A 12,413-nucleotide genomic window follows, 5' to 3' on the forward strand; every position below is an offset into this window, starting at 1 on the left:
CCTAAAGGTGAAGTAAGGCCTATTGAGAGACTTGCACACAAAGTGTCTGCAAAATACAGGATGCCTTTATCCTAAGCATTACCACTTTTTTATATTCAATTTGTGAAGTCAGTGACCCACACAACCAACCCCACATGCCCAGAATGCCAAGGCGCTTCTGGTTAAGACTTATAGTTTAAAATGGGCCAATCCAAAATTGCCAACAATCATTAGTTATTATGCCATTACTGTTGAGATTTGATTTGATTAAAACTTTACATTTTATTAGGCTCATGCATTACACATATATCATTGGTTGAATGATATTGAATATTGTGTTTCAGACAAATACAGGGAATTTTGCATATTTGATACTTACAAGGTGTATAAATAAATCCATAGCCTTACTATTTCTGTGTAAAAGATAGGTAGACTTAATAAATGTACATCTTTATTTGCACAAATGAATACATACATATATATATATATATATATATATATATATATATATTCTATAAATATTTCCTTTAAATTAGATGACGTGGTTTTAGATGCAATGACAGCTTATCACTATGCTGCATGAAACCATCAGATGGTTTCTCTATGGATATTGTGCGTGCTTAATAACAGCAGAACAGTAGGAGGGGAATCGCTGTGGCGTTTCTTGTCATTGGATTCAAGCCTGAGCGATCTGCTCCTCTTCATCCTTCACCTGGGACGGAAAAAGACAGGAAAAATATATTCAGAATTCAGACAGTTCCCCTGACATTTTTATTTAAACGCTTAAAGCATTTAAAAAAAGATTTAACTTCTTTAGTCCCCATCACCATTGGAGGTAACACGGTGGTGATTGAGTTGAACAGCTGATTAGAGCTCTTTCATTTGCATTATTATGAATATTACAAACTGGGTGCCGGTAGCGACACTGTTGGGGTCTATGGGAGCAAATATTGCACATCACCAAAGGGAACCAAATAAATAACCCGTAAATACTGGTTCACTTTCCAAAATAAATTATTTGATTTAGTTGACAATGTGTTCCACTAACGACCCGTTGTGCATCACCTTACTACGCCATCAGGCGGCAGAAAAACTAGTACTTTGAGGGTTTTTTTCAATCTACTGTATAGAAAAAGAACCGGTTCCCTCCTAGGCGTTCAGCCGAGAAACTGAATCAGACCGACTGAAACGGGCATCAATGGAGGGCACCATCAGCGAACTGACAGCAAAACAACAGGGCGACTCATGCACACAAAGGGGAGTCGTCCCATTCAGCCATGCGAGTCTCGTGTGTAACTCTTGTGTATAACACGCTGTCAGGAGCTCTGCTGGTTGTCAGGTAGCGCCTCGCCCGTTGAAGGCTCTGGGGGAGAGTCTCCACGCAGGTCTTTTTGTGTGAGTTACTTTTTTGTCCAAATTAATAATAACACAGTTTGTATTAAAAAATAAACAATTACAGCAACCAACACCAAAGTGATGCAAAAACAGCCACTGTACAGATGGTATTGGAAAGTGAAGCATTATTTTAAAACGTTTTCCCCCCCCACCCCATCGGTAGGCTCCATGTTCCCCCTTAACCTCCAGGTGATCAGCTACTTCCATAAAGCACACTGTTCAGTTATATAATTACATAGTTATATCATCTCCATGTCCATGAAAAGACTGCATACTGATGGTAACCAGTGGCCACTCAAAGCACTTTACAATATTGCCTAATGTTCACCCATTGATGGACACATTTACTCTCGGGTAAGGCATCTTGCTCAGGGACACCTCGACAGCTAGGAGGAGCCAGGGATTGAACTAGCAACCCTTCAGATACCAGCCAACCCAAGCTACCTCCTGAGCCACATGCCGCCCCCTGATCAACACATCGTCGTGACGCCAACACAGACCTGCTCCACCGACTCCACCTCGGGGACGTAGAACTGCAGCATGTTCTGGATGCCACTCTTCAGGGTGATGATGGAGCTGGGGCAGCTGGTGCAGGAGCCCTGCAGCTTCAGCTTGACGATGCCATCCTCGAAGCCCTTGTACAGGACGTCTCCTCCGTCCTCCTGCACCGTGGGCCTGTCCCACAGGGGCCCACAGAGAATGGATAATGTAACGGTATTCAACAGAGTAAGTATGTGTACTGTAACATGCTTTTCGAATGGTGTCTACCGTATTCTAGTGTCCAGGAGCTCTTTGATCATCGCTACTACTTCGTCGTCGTCATCCGATGGTGCTGCGAGAAAAAGAAGACACATTTATCAGCACATTTATTTAGCAAGTTGTCTCATCTGTTGGGTTTCATCTCTTAACCCACAGGTCTGTGTTCTTCTGTCCATGGCTGCTGCAGAAAGAGATCATATTTGTGCACCAGGAGAGGAGAGAAGGATTAGATAGGTACAGGTACCTGTGTCTGGACTGGGGACGCTGTCCTCATTGACCACGGGGAGGCCAGTGGTGAAAAAATCCATAATGGCAGCGAATACGTCTGGTTTGATCACCTTCCATTCCACTTCTGCATCAGACTAACAGGGTGAGAAATAGGTTTGATCCAAACCACCAAAAATACATTCTTATGGTTTAGTTACATTTGATTATTTTTGTTCAAAAACCTTTGTTATGGTGATGAAGTCTGGACCCAGGAACACACCTTTGACGCCATCGATTCTGAACAACTGCCTGAACAACAAGAAGAAGAGACAGTGGGGAAGTTGTAGAATGCTCAGAATGTCCCAAACACGACTTTGTAACGTAACGTAAGTGGAATTATGTTTAGAGCTCCGTAGCACACTGGAGGTGATCGACACTAATTACCTTCTCGGATCATCTATCATACACAACAAGAAAAGAAAAAAACATTCAAATAATCTATTTGTCAATTCTTACAAGTCACCCTTTATCTTGCTTAAAGCCACAGGACAAATAACCTTTCCCACCATTGTCACTGAACTACAATAAACCACAGTAGAAAGGGGGAAGACTCAACAAGCATATATCTTGCAGAACAGAATGACACAAGCTTAACTAATTATAAATATTTCTAATTAGGTCACTATTGTATCCCTTTTTGTCTTTGCAGGCTAGAGCTAGTTAACTCTTTTAATTATTTAATTGTTCTGTTGAAAGACAACCTTACCTGGCAAGGGGAGAGCAGAACGCATCACGGGGTGCAGCGAAATCCAAAGTTCCCGCTTCCAGAACCACGCGACCCGGTAGAAACTTCAGGCTGTTTGGGTTTGGGGTGTCCTGGGTCTGGACAAACATAGTTCTCCCTGTGAAGAGATGGCAAGGGGAGGATGGAACATTAGCAACCACACTTAGTACCCACTCTTTACTGGGAAGCATTGCACTACACAAGTACTTACCGGGGACAACTGCAAAGGAGGTATTTGGCCATCTGCTTGTGACTCGTGGTTTAGGCCTGTAGGAAATCCCGTGAAATCCGGCATTGTGATGTCCTTGATTAACAACCCTAAGAAGCAGAGTTCATCAAGTTCAACCAGCCGCCATAATATTCATCTCAATCATGCCATTAGGGGCACTAACCAACAAAACGTAAATTATAATGATAACTTAAGTTCATTAAAACGGCAAATAAAAAGCTTTGAGACTCGAGAGAGGAGGAAAAATACACGCAGTCATGATGACTATGTGGGATGACGTCACGTGCTTTATGGAAACAATATCCACGGGTCCAGAGCTGGAGGGATTTCTATGTATTAAACATTTATTTAACCAGGTCAAAGTCTCATTGAGATTCAAAGAGAGACCTGGCCCAGAAGGCAACATCCATACAAAAACATTAATTTAGGTTACTTTCAGACAAAATTGATGCATCGTTTGCATACGTTACAATATATATATTTTTTTGCTGGATTACATAGATACTGAATACGTGGACCATTTCCAATAATTCCACGTCCAGGGTCCAGCAGTATCGAGCTGAGGCCTCGTAGGACATCAGTATTTACAGTGAAAGTCTTTCTAACGGTTGCTCAGTGTAAGGTTGCTTCATGCGAAAGGACTGCAGATTTAAAAGCTTTTCTCCAAGCTCAGTGCGACACGCGGAACAGACGACCGAGAACATCTAGTGAGTGCAAACAAGATGTTCTGGCTTCTGTAACGTGTGTGCATCAGGTAGTTGGTAACCCTCAAATGAGGGTTTTATAAATGAAGCCAAAACAAGGGGTACGCCTGCGTCCGCAGAGATGGACAATTAGACTCTGCATACAAGGAACAAATGATTGCGATGACCACGGACAGCAACATAGATATAAACTAAAACTCTACCGTGGTTTCAGACAATACACAACCACCAGGTCATCATCACATCGATTAGGTCCCAACTGCGTCATATTATTTAACCCCTAGTGACGTAATGTAATAGAAGGTGAACGCTGGCGTTGAGGATTAACGGTTCACTGCTCAAAGTTATTCATCACTAAGTCAAGCACTAAAGCGAGCTGAAGAAAGGAGAAAGAGACACTTACAGACGCGACAGTCTGGAAGGTACACGGAGTGCTGCCCCGAGGTGCCTGCAGGCCGCCATGTTTGTTATGGGTGCTCAGGAGCGGACGTCGTCACGACGCATGGCGGAAGTGATTCTTTATTTATGTGTAGCATTCTGCGGGAACCCTTGCAGCACTTTGTTTTACACATTTAATATAGTCTAAATACAGTCTTAAAATACTATTACATTCATAATGCCGGCGGGGAAGAACTTCAGGAGGAGGCGAGACTCGTCTGATGTGGAGGATGAGGAGGACGAAGTGACCCGGGAAGTCAGGTAGTGGGTCTTAACGATAGTTCAACTCGTGGTCATGTTTTGGTCGGTATATCTTTGCTTTTTATGAACGTTTTAGGTTTGTATTATAGTATGGAGTTAAAGTTACCTTCTACTTCTCATTAGATCAAAGGTGGAGGAGGCGAAAGAGCTTCAAAGTCTGCGCAGAAGACAAACTGGGATCAGGTAACTGGAAAGCAGCACAGCAGAACAGGGCATACATTTACACATTTAAAACCTGAATGTATCACTAAACGTAGGTACAATTATTTGTTTCAGTCTTGCTGCTTTGCTGGAGGGCGAATTGCTGCCGCCGGGGGGAGAGCTCGATGTAATTTCTTCCTCTACTTTACAACTCCAACTGGGAATAACATCACACATTTAAATAAGCTCGCATTTACAACAGTCACGAAAATGTAAATCTATTCCTACAGGATGACCCCTTTAAATTGAAGACCGGTGGGGTTGTGGACATGAAGAAAATGAAAGACAGGAACAGAGACACGTAATGGGCATTCCTATTACTCTGGTTTGGTTACCCAACACACTAATGCGTTCTCCAAGTGTACTTTGTACTGATGTCTGTTTCTGGTCCAATACACTGACTACTATGCTGATCACGGTTCTATTTTCCCATTTCAGAGGAGAAGAGGAGAAGGACCTCAGCCTTGGCTCATCTTTCTCTGCTGAGACCAACAGAAGAGATGAGGATGCAGACATGTACGATTGTTAAAGTTCTATATTTTAATTTCACAGCGTTCATGCTTAATTCCACCATCACAGTGTTAACACTTCCAAATATGCTGATGACCGTGCTCCTGTCATGAAGCATCACCAATGTAACCTTGGGAACCCATCTGTTTTCCCTCAGGATGAAGTACATCGAGACAGAGCTGAAGAAGAAGAAAGGGCTGGTGGAGGCGGTGGAGCAGAAGGTCATTGTGAAGACTGCAGAAGACCTTCTCTATGAGCTTCCAGAAAACATTCGGGTCAACTCCGCCAAGAAGACCGAAGAGATGTTATCCAATCAGATGCTGAGCGGAATCCCCGAAGTGGACCTCGGCATCGAGTATGGAGACACAAGACAAAACTTGATCTAATGACCAAACTCCCTGCAACTGTTTACTATTAATACTATTCCATCTTCTTTCCTTCCCCAAATACGTTTCAGTGCAAAGATTAAGAACATCATTTTTACAGAGGACGCAAAAGCCAAGTTGATAGCAGAGCAAAGAAACAAGAAGAAAGACCAAGGCACGTCATTTGTGCCGACAAACATCGCTGTCAACTACGTCCAACACAACCGTTGTGAGTATTCATTTGGTTTTACATTTAGTAACCGCTTCCATCCAAAGTGACACCGGTGAGGCATACAATAAAAGAGGCAAAAACATACAATTAAATCCATATTGGAGCAACAGAAACTTAATCCCTTTGAGACTGTACCGTTGATTAAGGGCTATACAAATACAATGTAGTTTAATTGAAATAACAAGTTGCTGCACAAGTATGTGCTGAAGTACTCCATCACAGTGACAGCTCAGATGTCCTTGGACAGCTCGGGTCTTGTTTTTTGAAGATTCGGAAGTCTGTTCTAGATAGTGAGCTTGGCAGCTCGATCCACTGTCTGCCACATTGGAACAGTTCCAGTTAACCTTAATTGATCTTGAATAAAAACGTTTTCGAGATGAGTGCATTAACCACGTGACTTCCTTTTTCAGTCTATCGTGAAGATCCAAACGCAGCTCAGAGACACCACAGGCACCACCGCCCAGAGGAGCCCAAAGCGAGACCACTGCGTGTTGGAGACACAGAGAAGCCGGGTCCAGAGGGTGAGTCCACATTGGCATGATTTAGTTTGTTTATAAGCAATAACAGGACCTTTTTATGAAGAGGGATCATTGCATTTCCCACCCACACAAAATGTGGGATTTAGAGCACATTATATGAAGAGCTCCCACAGAACTACACTCTTTTAAATATTAAATCTAACAAACTTTGTTTTGTGTTAGCGGCCCCATCCCCGCCCAACTACCGCAAGCGGCCCAACAACGAGAAGGCGACTGACGACTATCACTATGAGAAGTTCAAGAAGATGAATCGGCGGTACTGATGACTTGGGATGTCCCAACTATCTTCTGATGAAGCACACCGTATTGATGCCCACGTGAGCCTTTTAAAAGGCACTATGTAAATACATCTGTCTTTTGAATATTAGTTCCAGTAGATTGCCATTCCTTAGAACAATAAAAAATCAAGTATTGATGAGCTAAACTATTGGTCAAAGATTTTAAACGTGTGTATGTGTTCATATTTGGTATGTTAAATGTGTTTGACCATAGAAAGTATTTTCTTTGTGATATTCTGTAGTTTGGCAACCTTAAGTTAATTAATTTTCATTCTGATGAGTTGTAATTATTAAAACTGTTTAATATGAAACAACCAAATAGATTTTTTACTTAGTGTTTTATTACAAAAGCAAACAAACAAGTCAGATTACAAAACTTAATACAATTGTACAATTTACCAGATGGATTCTGAATGTGCGCATTTGTTTTTTAAACTAAGCAGATTTTTGCAGTGTCCTACTAGCTACTAGTCAGGACTGCTCGGACAAACTGTGCTAAGAAAAAGAAGAGAAAAATGTACTTCAATACCACCTGCAACATGTTGGTATACAACCAGTAACCTGGTAGGATACCACCTGTGTGGGCGTGTCTTTAGCGCTTCATGGTTTCTCTATGGAGGTGGTCCCGTGTCCATTGAGGTGGTGCTGGGGCTTTGTCTCCTGTGAAGGAGGTCCGTCGTGCTCATCTCCGTCCCCCTGAGCCGACCCAGGGCCCGTGCCCGGAGAGGCCCAGCTGTCGCGCCGCCGGTAGGCTTCACACAAGGGGAGGTCAGTGGTGTCCGACAGACTGTAGCTTTTAAGAACAGAAACCAATAGGAAGCAGAATCAGCGCAGCACAGAAAGTAAAGCAGACAAGTGCGCCCAGGCAGCAGAAGAAGCACATTGACTTACAGGCACAAATGTATGAAGACAAAGCAAGGGCTGCACACAAGCGAAGGGGAAGTTAAACAAAATGGGGATTGTCTTCAGGGATTGCCGTAGAAAAGCTGAGAAGTAGCAGATAAGAAAAACTGTACCCACTAAAAAAAAAAACATAGGCAGAGCATTGGACATTTTGCTGCTGTAAAAACTCTGCATTACAGCAGAGTTATAAGGTGATGATTGATTGAAAGCTACTGAATGGCAGGAGGGGAGGGTCAGAGCAGTTGGGGAGCTAGTGAGACAAGACGGTTCTGTTTTTCAGAGAATAGAAATTAGACGTACTACTGAAAACGTTTTGTCTACTTTATTTCTTAAACGTTTAAGCTCTAGGAAAAGAAATGACCCCAAAAACATTCAACCATACTTGATGGACATGCCTTGCATAGATACAGCTTCGACTCCACTGATGAGGACGGAATCTACAAGAACCAAACTTAATCCTTTACAGAAGCCCAAGTCTCGAGGCCTCGGAAAAAAGTAAACATGGGTACATGCAATCTTTTTAACTTGATCTCAAATAAATAAAATCAGCTCTGAGCAAGCAAACTATATCTACTTAACTCAAACTCTACATATGTTGCCAAGGTACGTTGTCTAAAAATCACTCTTGAGCACTAGGTCAAATATTATTATTTTGGTTCAGAAGGTGTTGAAATCCATTTCCCTGCATAGCAAAATAATAGCCGAAAACATTCATGCATCTATTCAGCGATTATAGTCACATGGATATACGGGGTAACATTGTTTGCATTCCATGAAATGTGGGTGTGGACCGTCTCAAAATACATCCTAGACAATCCAGTTGTAGACCCACCCAGCTGTGTTGAGGACCTCACCTTGCTTGAACAGTGTGTAAAGAAATATTTGATTTACTCTTATGCACGCCAAAGTTGCTGTAGTGACATTCAAATTTTTTGATAAAAGATAAAAAGATTGATAATCTGCAGGGGGCTAGTGGTAGCCACACCTCTAATCATTACTTTCAACAGTCTACTTTACCAGCTACAGCTACTATGACACACACAAATACCAGAAGACATTAAACAAAATAAAAGGCACTTATTTCAGTAACAACAGTTGACGGTGTATGGTAATCCTAACTGAGATGAGTTTCATGAGGTCTTGTGTGACTGACCACCCCGAACAGGTCACTCATTCATCGGCCAAGAGGCAAAGACAACACCGCTGTCCAGTGGAGATTTGGGCTTAACTTTTCAAAAAGGCTCAGTGGTGAATGGTCAAAGGAAGTGGGATGACATGGCTCTAGGCATGGGACTACAAGGCAGCGGGCAGTCTTATTTGTACCTGGAGGAGTAATATTCTTCCTCTAGCTCATAGAGGTCGACAGCTATCTCGTCGCGGAGGGACGTGAGCTTCTTGTCGCACTCGTCCTGCAGTGAGCGGAGCTGCTGGTTCTGCAGGGTGATGGCGTCGTTGACTGAAGGGAAGTCGTTCAGGATGAGGAACTGCTTCAGGTCCGAGACTAGCTTCATCAGGGACTCTCCCGCTCGCACCTGACCAGAGAATCAGAATGGTGGTCGGTTTCGTCACCCCCCCCCCCCCTCCTCCTCTTTATGTTCTCTTATTGCATGCCAAAGGAATGAGCGACATGAAATAAACTGCCACATGCCACCGTGGCTATATACTCACAATGTTGGCTGCCCTGACATGCATTTCATAATGGTCTTGCTCTCCTTGTGTTGCTCGCGAAACCTGAGTCTCATCTTCTATCTGAAGAAAGGGGTGGGAGAATATCAAATGAACAACTGAAATCTTGAACACGAAACAGGAGAGCTACGCAAATAGCCGTTTGTTTACCTTGGCCGTTTTGATGATTTCAGAGAAGTTGTCCACGATGGACCGGACGTCATCCCTCAGCCTCTTGTTGTAGTTCTGAAGAAGTGTTTCCTTGCTTTGGGGGAGAGCTCTCGGAGTAGTCATCTTCTTCGTTTGAATGCTCCACGGCCTACGTTGCCTAGAACTAACGTTTCAGTCATTCATAAGTTCACCATGAACGTTTTAATTCCACAGAGAAATATCAACACGGTGTGTAGTTGGCAACACAATTAGAAACACATGCGACCACGTATTACTATGAAGGGACAGATTGACCCTTATTATGAACGTTTGCGTCTTACTTACCTTCAAATTGATGGGGGAAATCATAATGTGCCTTCTAAATATGCAAAAACGGAGGTAAACAATAGCGCTGTAGGAATGTATTAAATACTACTACGCTTTATCCGGTGTCCGGCGGATTCGAGGGTCCGTGTTGAAACGCAGACCCGTCTTGGTTCTGCGTGGTGATGCCTCTGTCCAGAGATATTGCTGCGTCTAATAATTCTAAAGATATATTAATCAGAAATTTAAAAAAAATATATATATTTTTTTAAATCTAAATATCTATTGTTTAATGTAGTCTGCCACACACGAACATATTCGACAACAAATTAAAATGGAGGTACACAATTACACCTGGATCCTGTTCATTATGTCATCTTACTTGACCTCAATTGCATAGCTTAATACTCCTAATAACACAATTTGCATAATGTGCTTCTAAATATACACAACTGAAGTAAACATGCAATAAACGACGCTTTACAAGGGGTCCAGCTGAATTAACGGGTCGTGTTGCAACCGCAGAACAGGCACATCTTTGGTTCCGCGTAGCTGCGTCTAGGATTCTAAATGTGTATTTTAATCAGGGATATAATGTAACGTGGCTTCTTGAATCCCGGGATATCCAGCAAGTGGAAATATCCTGTACAATGTTGGTCTTGACTGATACGTTTATAAAATATTTTCATTGAATTCAAATTAACATAATACAATCAATGCATTAATGAATAAATACATACAGACAAAGAAATGGTCTTTACATTCATTTAATATTTTTTCAAAAGGCAAGCTTTACAGCATGACTCAATTATTTTAACGAGTGCTATAGTTTTCCGCATCTGAACCTGTTGAACCCTCCACACACATCTTATCACGGACTGATCAAAATACATTTAGTATAAACTCATACAGCGGTGTCATCAACACAGTCCAGACTGTCCGTCACCATGTGCAGCCTTCATTTGTGCAGGTTGGGTGACAGCTGAATGTTCATAAAAAGATTGTACATTTTGAAAAAAATAATAATAACAGCCACAGAGAAATCAAAGGATTATACAATATACTTCAGCTTACATTTGTTAGTTCCCCTTTTTTCTTAAATGTGCTTAAAAGTTGAACTTCAAAGTGCCTCGGGATTTTACAAAGCACGAGGCAATACAATATTGCCATGGTTACGGAGATCCACCAGGAAGGATGTGCCGATGCAAGCCCCCACGCAGACACCCCCCAGCCAGACAACATGAGCAGAAGTACCTGCGACTGGTGCTTCAAGCACGAGTGCAGTGCATGAAGCTGTGCTGCTTGAGGGGACATTACCAGCTCAATTAATTGACCCTCAATAAACTCTAAATTTTCAATTGCCCACCAGAAGTTATTGGAGTAAGCACAAATTCTGATCTGACGCAGCGGTGCATGATAGCGTTGTCGATGACGTCATGCACGGCAGACAGCACAGAGAGACAATGCAGTGGTACAAGTATTTGGTTCCGGGGAAAAAAAAGAATGCGTAAAATGCAGCATTTGATTTGGAAGGCTAACGTAAAAAAGGCACCTGTGATATAGCATACATTATGTTTCCATTGCAGAGGCAACATACCGCATGCTGGAGGAGCAAACTCTGAGGGATGTATGGATAGAATGCAAACATGTGTGTTAGTTGAGCTGTCTGGTGTTTGAATAAGGCTGGCCGGTGATGTTGACTACTTGATACAGTACACATAAGAAAAGGGTAGGATTTGAGTTGCACAGCAGAATAACCTTTTGTATCATAATCCAGGGTCATTCATAGTGAAAACTACCAGGCTGCTCTACAGCTCAGCAGTTTGAGAAGTATATTTAGCCAACAAAAAGATTTTTATGGACTTTGAGAATGTCATTTCAGAATGCCTTTTTTAATGCATTTGAATGCTTGAAACTCCAAGCATAAGAGTAAATGATACAAAAATCTGAGATTGGTGTTAAGAAAACAAAGTGCTTTTTTTTACACTTCTTGAACATCTTTGAGAACATACAATCGTGAGTCTCACCCACGCAGGGCCGTTCACTTTGGAGTTACTAATGGACAGAAGGGATCCATCGGGCGGGTCTACAGTTTCACAGTAAAGCTCAGGTGTTAAGGAAATACAACTGCAGGTCATTTATGGATAAGAAAACGGTGAGGTAGGCAGGAATACAAATATGTGGCTACCTATGTCCTCTGTGAGTGCGTACCGAAAGATTAAAAGATATGCTAAAAAAAAAGAAAAGAAACAAATGAATTTCTTATACTTCTGCAGCATTCAAGTTTAGTGACAGCCTCAGTACAATCAGACCAAATATAAGACGCTGCTGGTTTGCTGAACAGCCTCATCTCATACTACACGCCATCCAGCCCCCCCACCTGACACCACGCCGTCCAGCCCCCTCTCTGACATCCTGCTCTGTGCCTGTAGAGTAGTGTGCATGATTTAGCAGCTCACTTGTGTACTGCTCTGTGTGTGTGTGTGTGTG

At 42.4% G+C, this 12,413-nt stretch overlaps 3 protein-coding genes across 3 annotated transcripts; 1 reads left to right on the forward strand and 2 right to left on the reverse strand.

The window, feature by feature from the left end:
- Window positions 1–335: 335 nt before the first annotated feature.
- nfu1 (NFU1 iron-sulfur cluster scaffold homolog) lies at window positions 336–4,563 on the reverse strand. The gene is made up of 8 exons (XM_084467545.1): window positions 4,461–4,563; window positions 3,336–3,442; window positions 3,107–3,242; window positions 2,583–2,649; window positions 2,378–2,495; window positions 2,143–2,206; window positions 1,875–2,049; window positions 336–691 (listed from the first exon to the last, which is right to left on the reverse strand). Exons 1-8 carry the CDS (start codon window positions 4,517–4,519, stop codon window positions 656–658), a joined length of 762 nt encoding a protein of 253 aa, XP_084323671.1. The 5' UTR covers window positions 4,520–4,563; the 3' UTR covers window positions 336–655.
- Window positions 4,564–4,585: 22 nt separating this feature from the next.
- Window positions 4,586–7,188, forward strand: cUnh9orf78 (chromosome Un C9orf78 homolog). Its single transcript, XM_084467546.1, has 9 exons — window positions 4,586–4,756; window positions 4,880–4,939; window positions 5,033–5,084; window positions 5,188–5,258; window positions 5,396–5,473; window positions 5,625–5,822; window positions 5,925–6,061; window positions 6,475–6,585; window positions 6,766–7,188. Exons 1-9 carry the CDS (start codon window positions 4,674–4,676, stop codon window positions 6,864–6,866), a joined length of 891 nt encoding a protein of 296 aa, XP_084323672.1. The 5' UTR covers window positions 4,586–4,673; the 3' UTR covers window positions 6,867–7,188.
- A 93-nt stretch (window positions 7,189–7,281) lies between these two features.
- med22 (mediator complex subunit 22) lies at window positions 7,282–10,055 on the reverse strand. The gene is made up of 5 exons (XM_084467547.1): window positions 9,945–10,055; window positions 9,621–9,783; window positions 9,453–9,533; window positions 9,108–9,316; window positions 7,282–7,674 (listed from the first exon to the last, which is right to left on the reverse strand). Exons 2-5 carry the CDS (start codon window positions 9,741–9,743, stop codon window positions 7,482–7,484), a joined length of 606 nt encoding a protein of 201 aa, XP_084323673.1. The 5' UTR covers window positions 9,744–9,783; window positions 9,945–10,055; the 3' UTR covers window positions 7,282–7,481.
- Window positions 10,056–12,413: the final 2,358 nt, after the last annotated feature.

This window comes from Micromesistius poutassou (genome assembly GCF_964030765.1).
Source record: "Micromesistius poutassou genome assembly, chromosome: 5".
Lineage (NCBI taxonomy): Eukaryota > Metazoa > Chordata > Actinopteri > Gadiformes > Gadidae > Micromesistius > Micromesistius poutassou.

Coding starts and splice junctions, on each gene's coding strand:
- nfu1 (XM_084467545.1), bottom strand. CDS start 4,519: ATGGCGGCCTGCAGGCACCTCGGGGCAGCACTCCGTGTACCTTCCAGA. Junction 3,243..3,335: donor CTCCTTTGCAGTTGTCCCCG/GTAAGTACTTGT, acceptor ATCTCTTCACAG/GGAGAACTATGTTTGTCCAG. Junction 2,496..2,582: donor ACTTCATCACCATAACAAAG/GTTTTTGAACAA, acceptor TCACCCTGTTAG/TCTGATGCAGAAGTGGAATG.
- cUnh9orf78 (XM_084467546.1), top strand. CDS start 4,674: ATGCCGGCGGGGAAGAACTTCAGGAGGAGGCGAGACTCGTCTGATGTG. Junction 5,823..5,924: donor GAAGTGGACCTCGGCATCGA/GTATGGAGACAC, acceptor AATACGTTTCAG/TGCAAAGATTAAGAACATCA. Junction 6,586..6,765: donor AGAGAAGCCGGGTCCAGAGG/GTGAGTCCACAT, acceptor GTTTTGTGTTAG/CGGCCCCATCCCCGCCCAAC.
- med22 (XM_084467547.1), bottom strand. CDS start 9,743: ATGACTACTCCGAGAGCTCTCCCCCAAAGCAAGGAAACACTTCTTCAG. Junction 9,534..9,620: donor AAATCATCAAAACGGCCAAG/GTAAACAAACGG, acceptor CCCTTTCTTCAG/ATAGAAGATGAGACTCAGGT. Junction 9,317..9,452: donor ATGTCAGGGCAGCCAACATT/GTGAGTATATAG, acceptor TTCTCTGGTCAG/GTGCGAGCGGGAGAGTCCCT.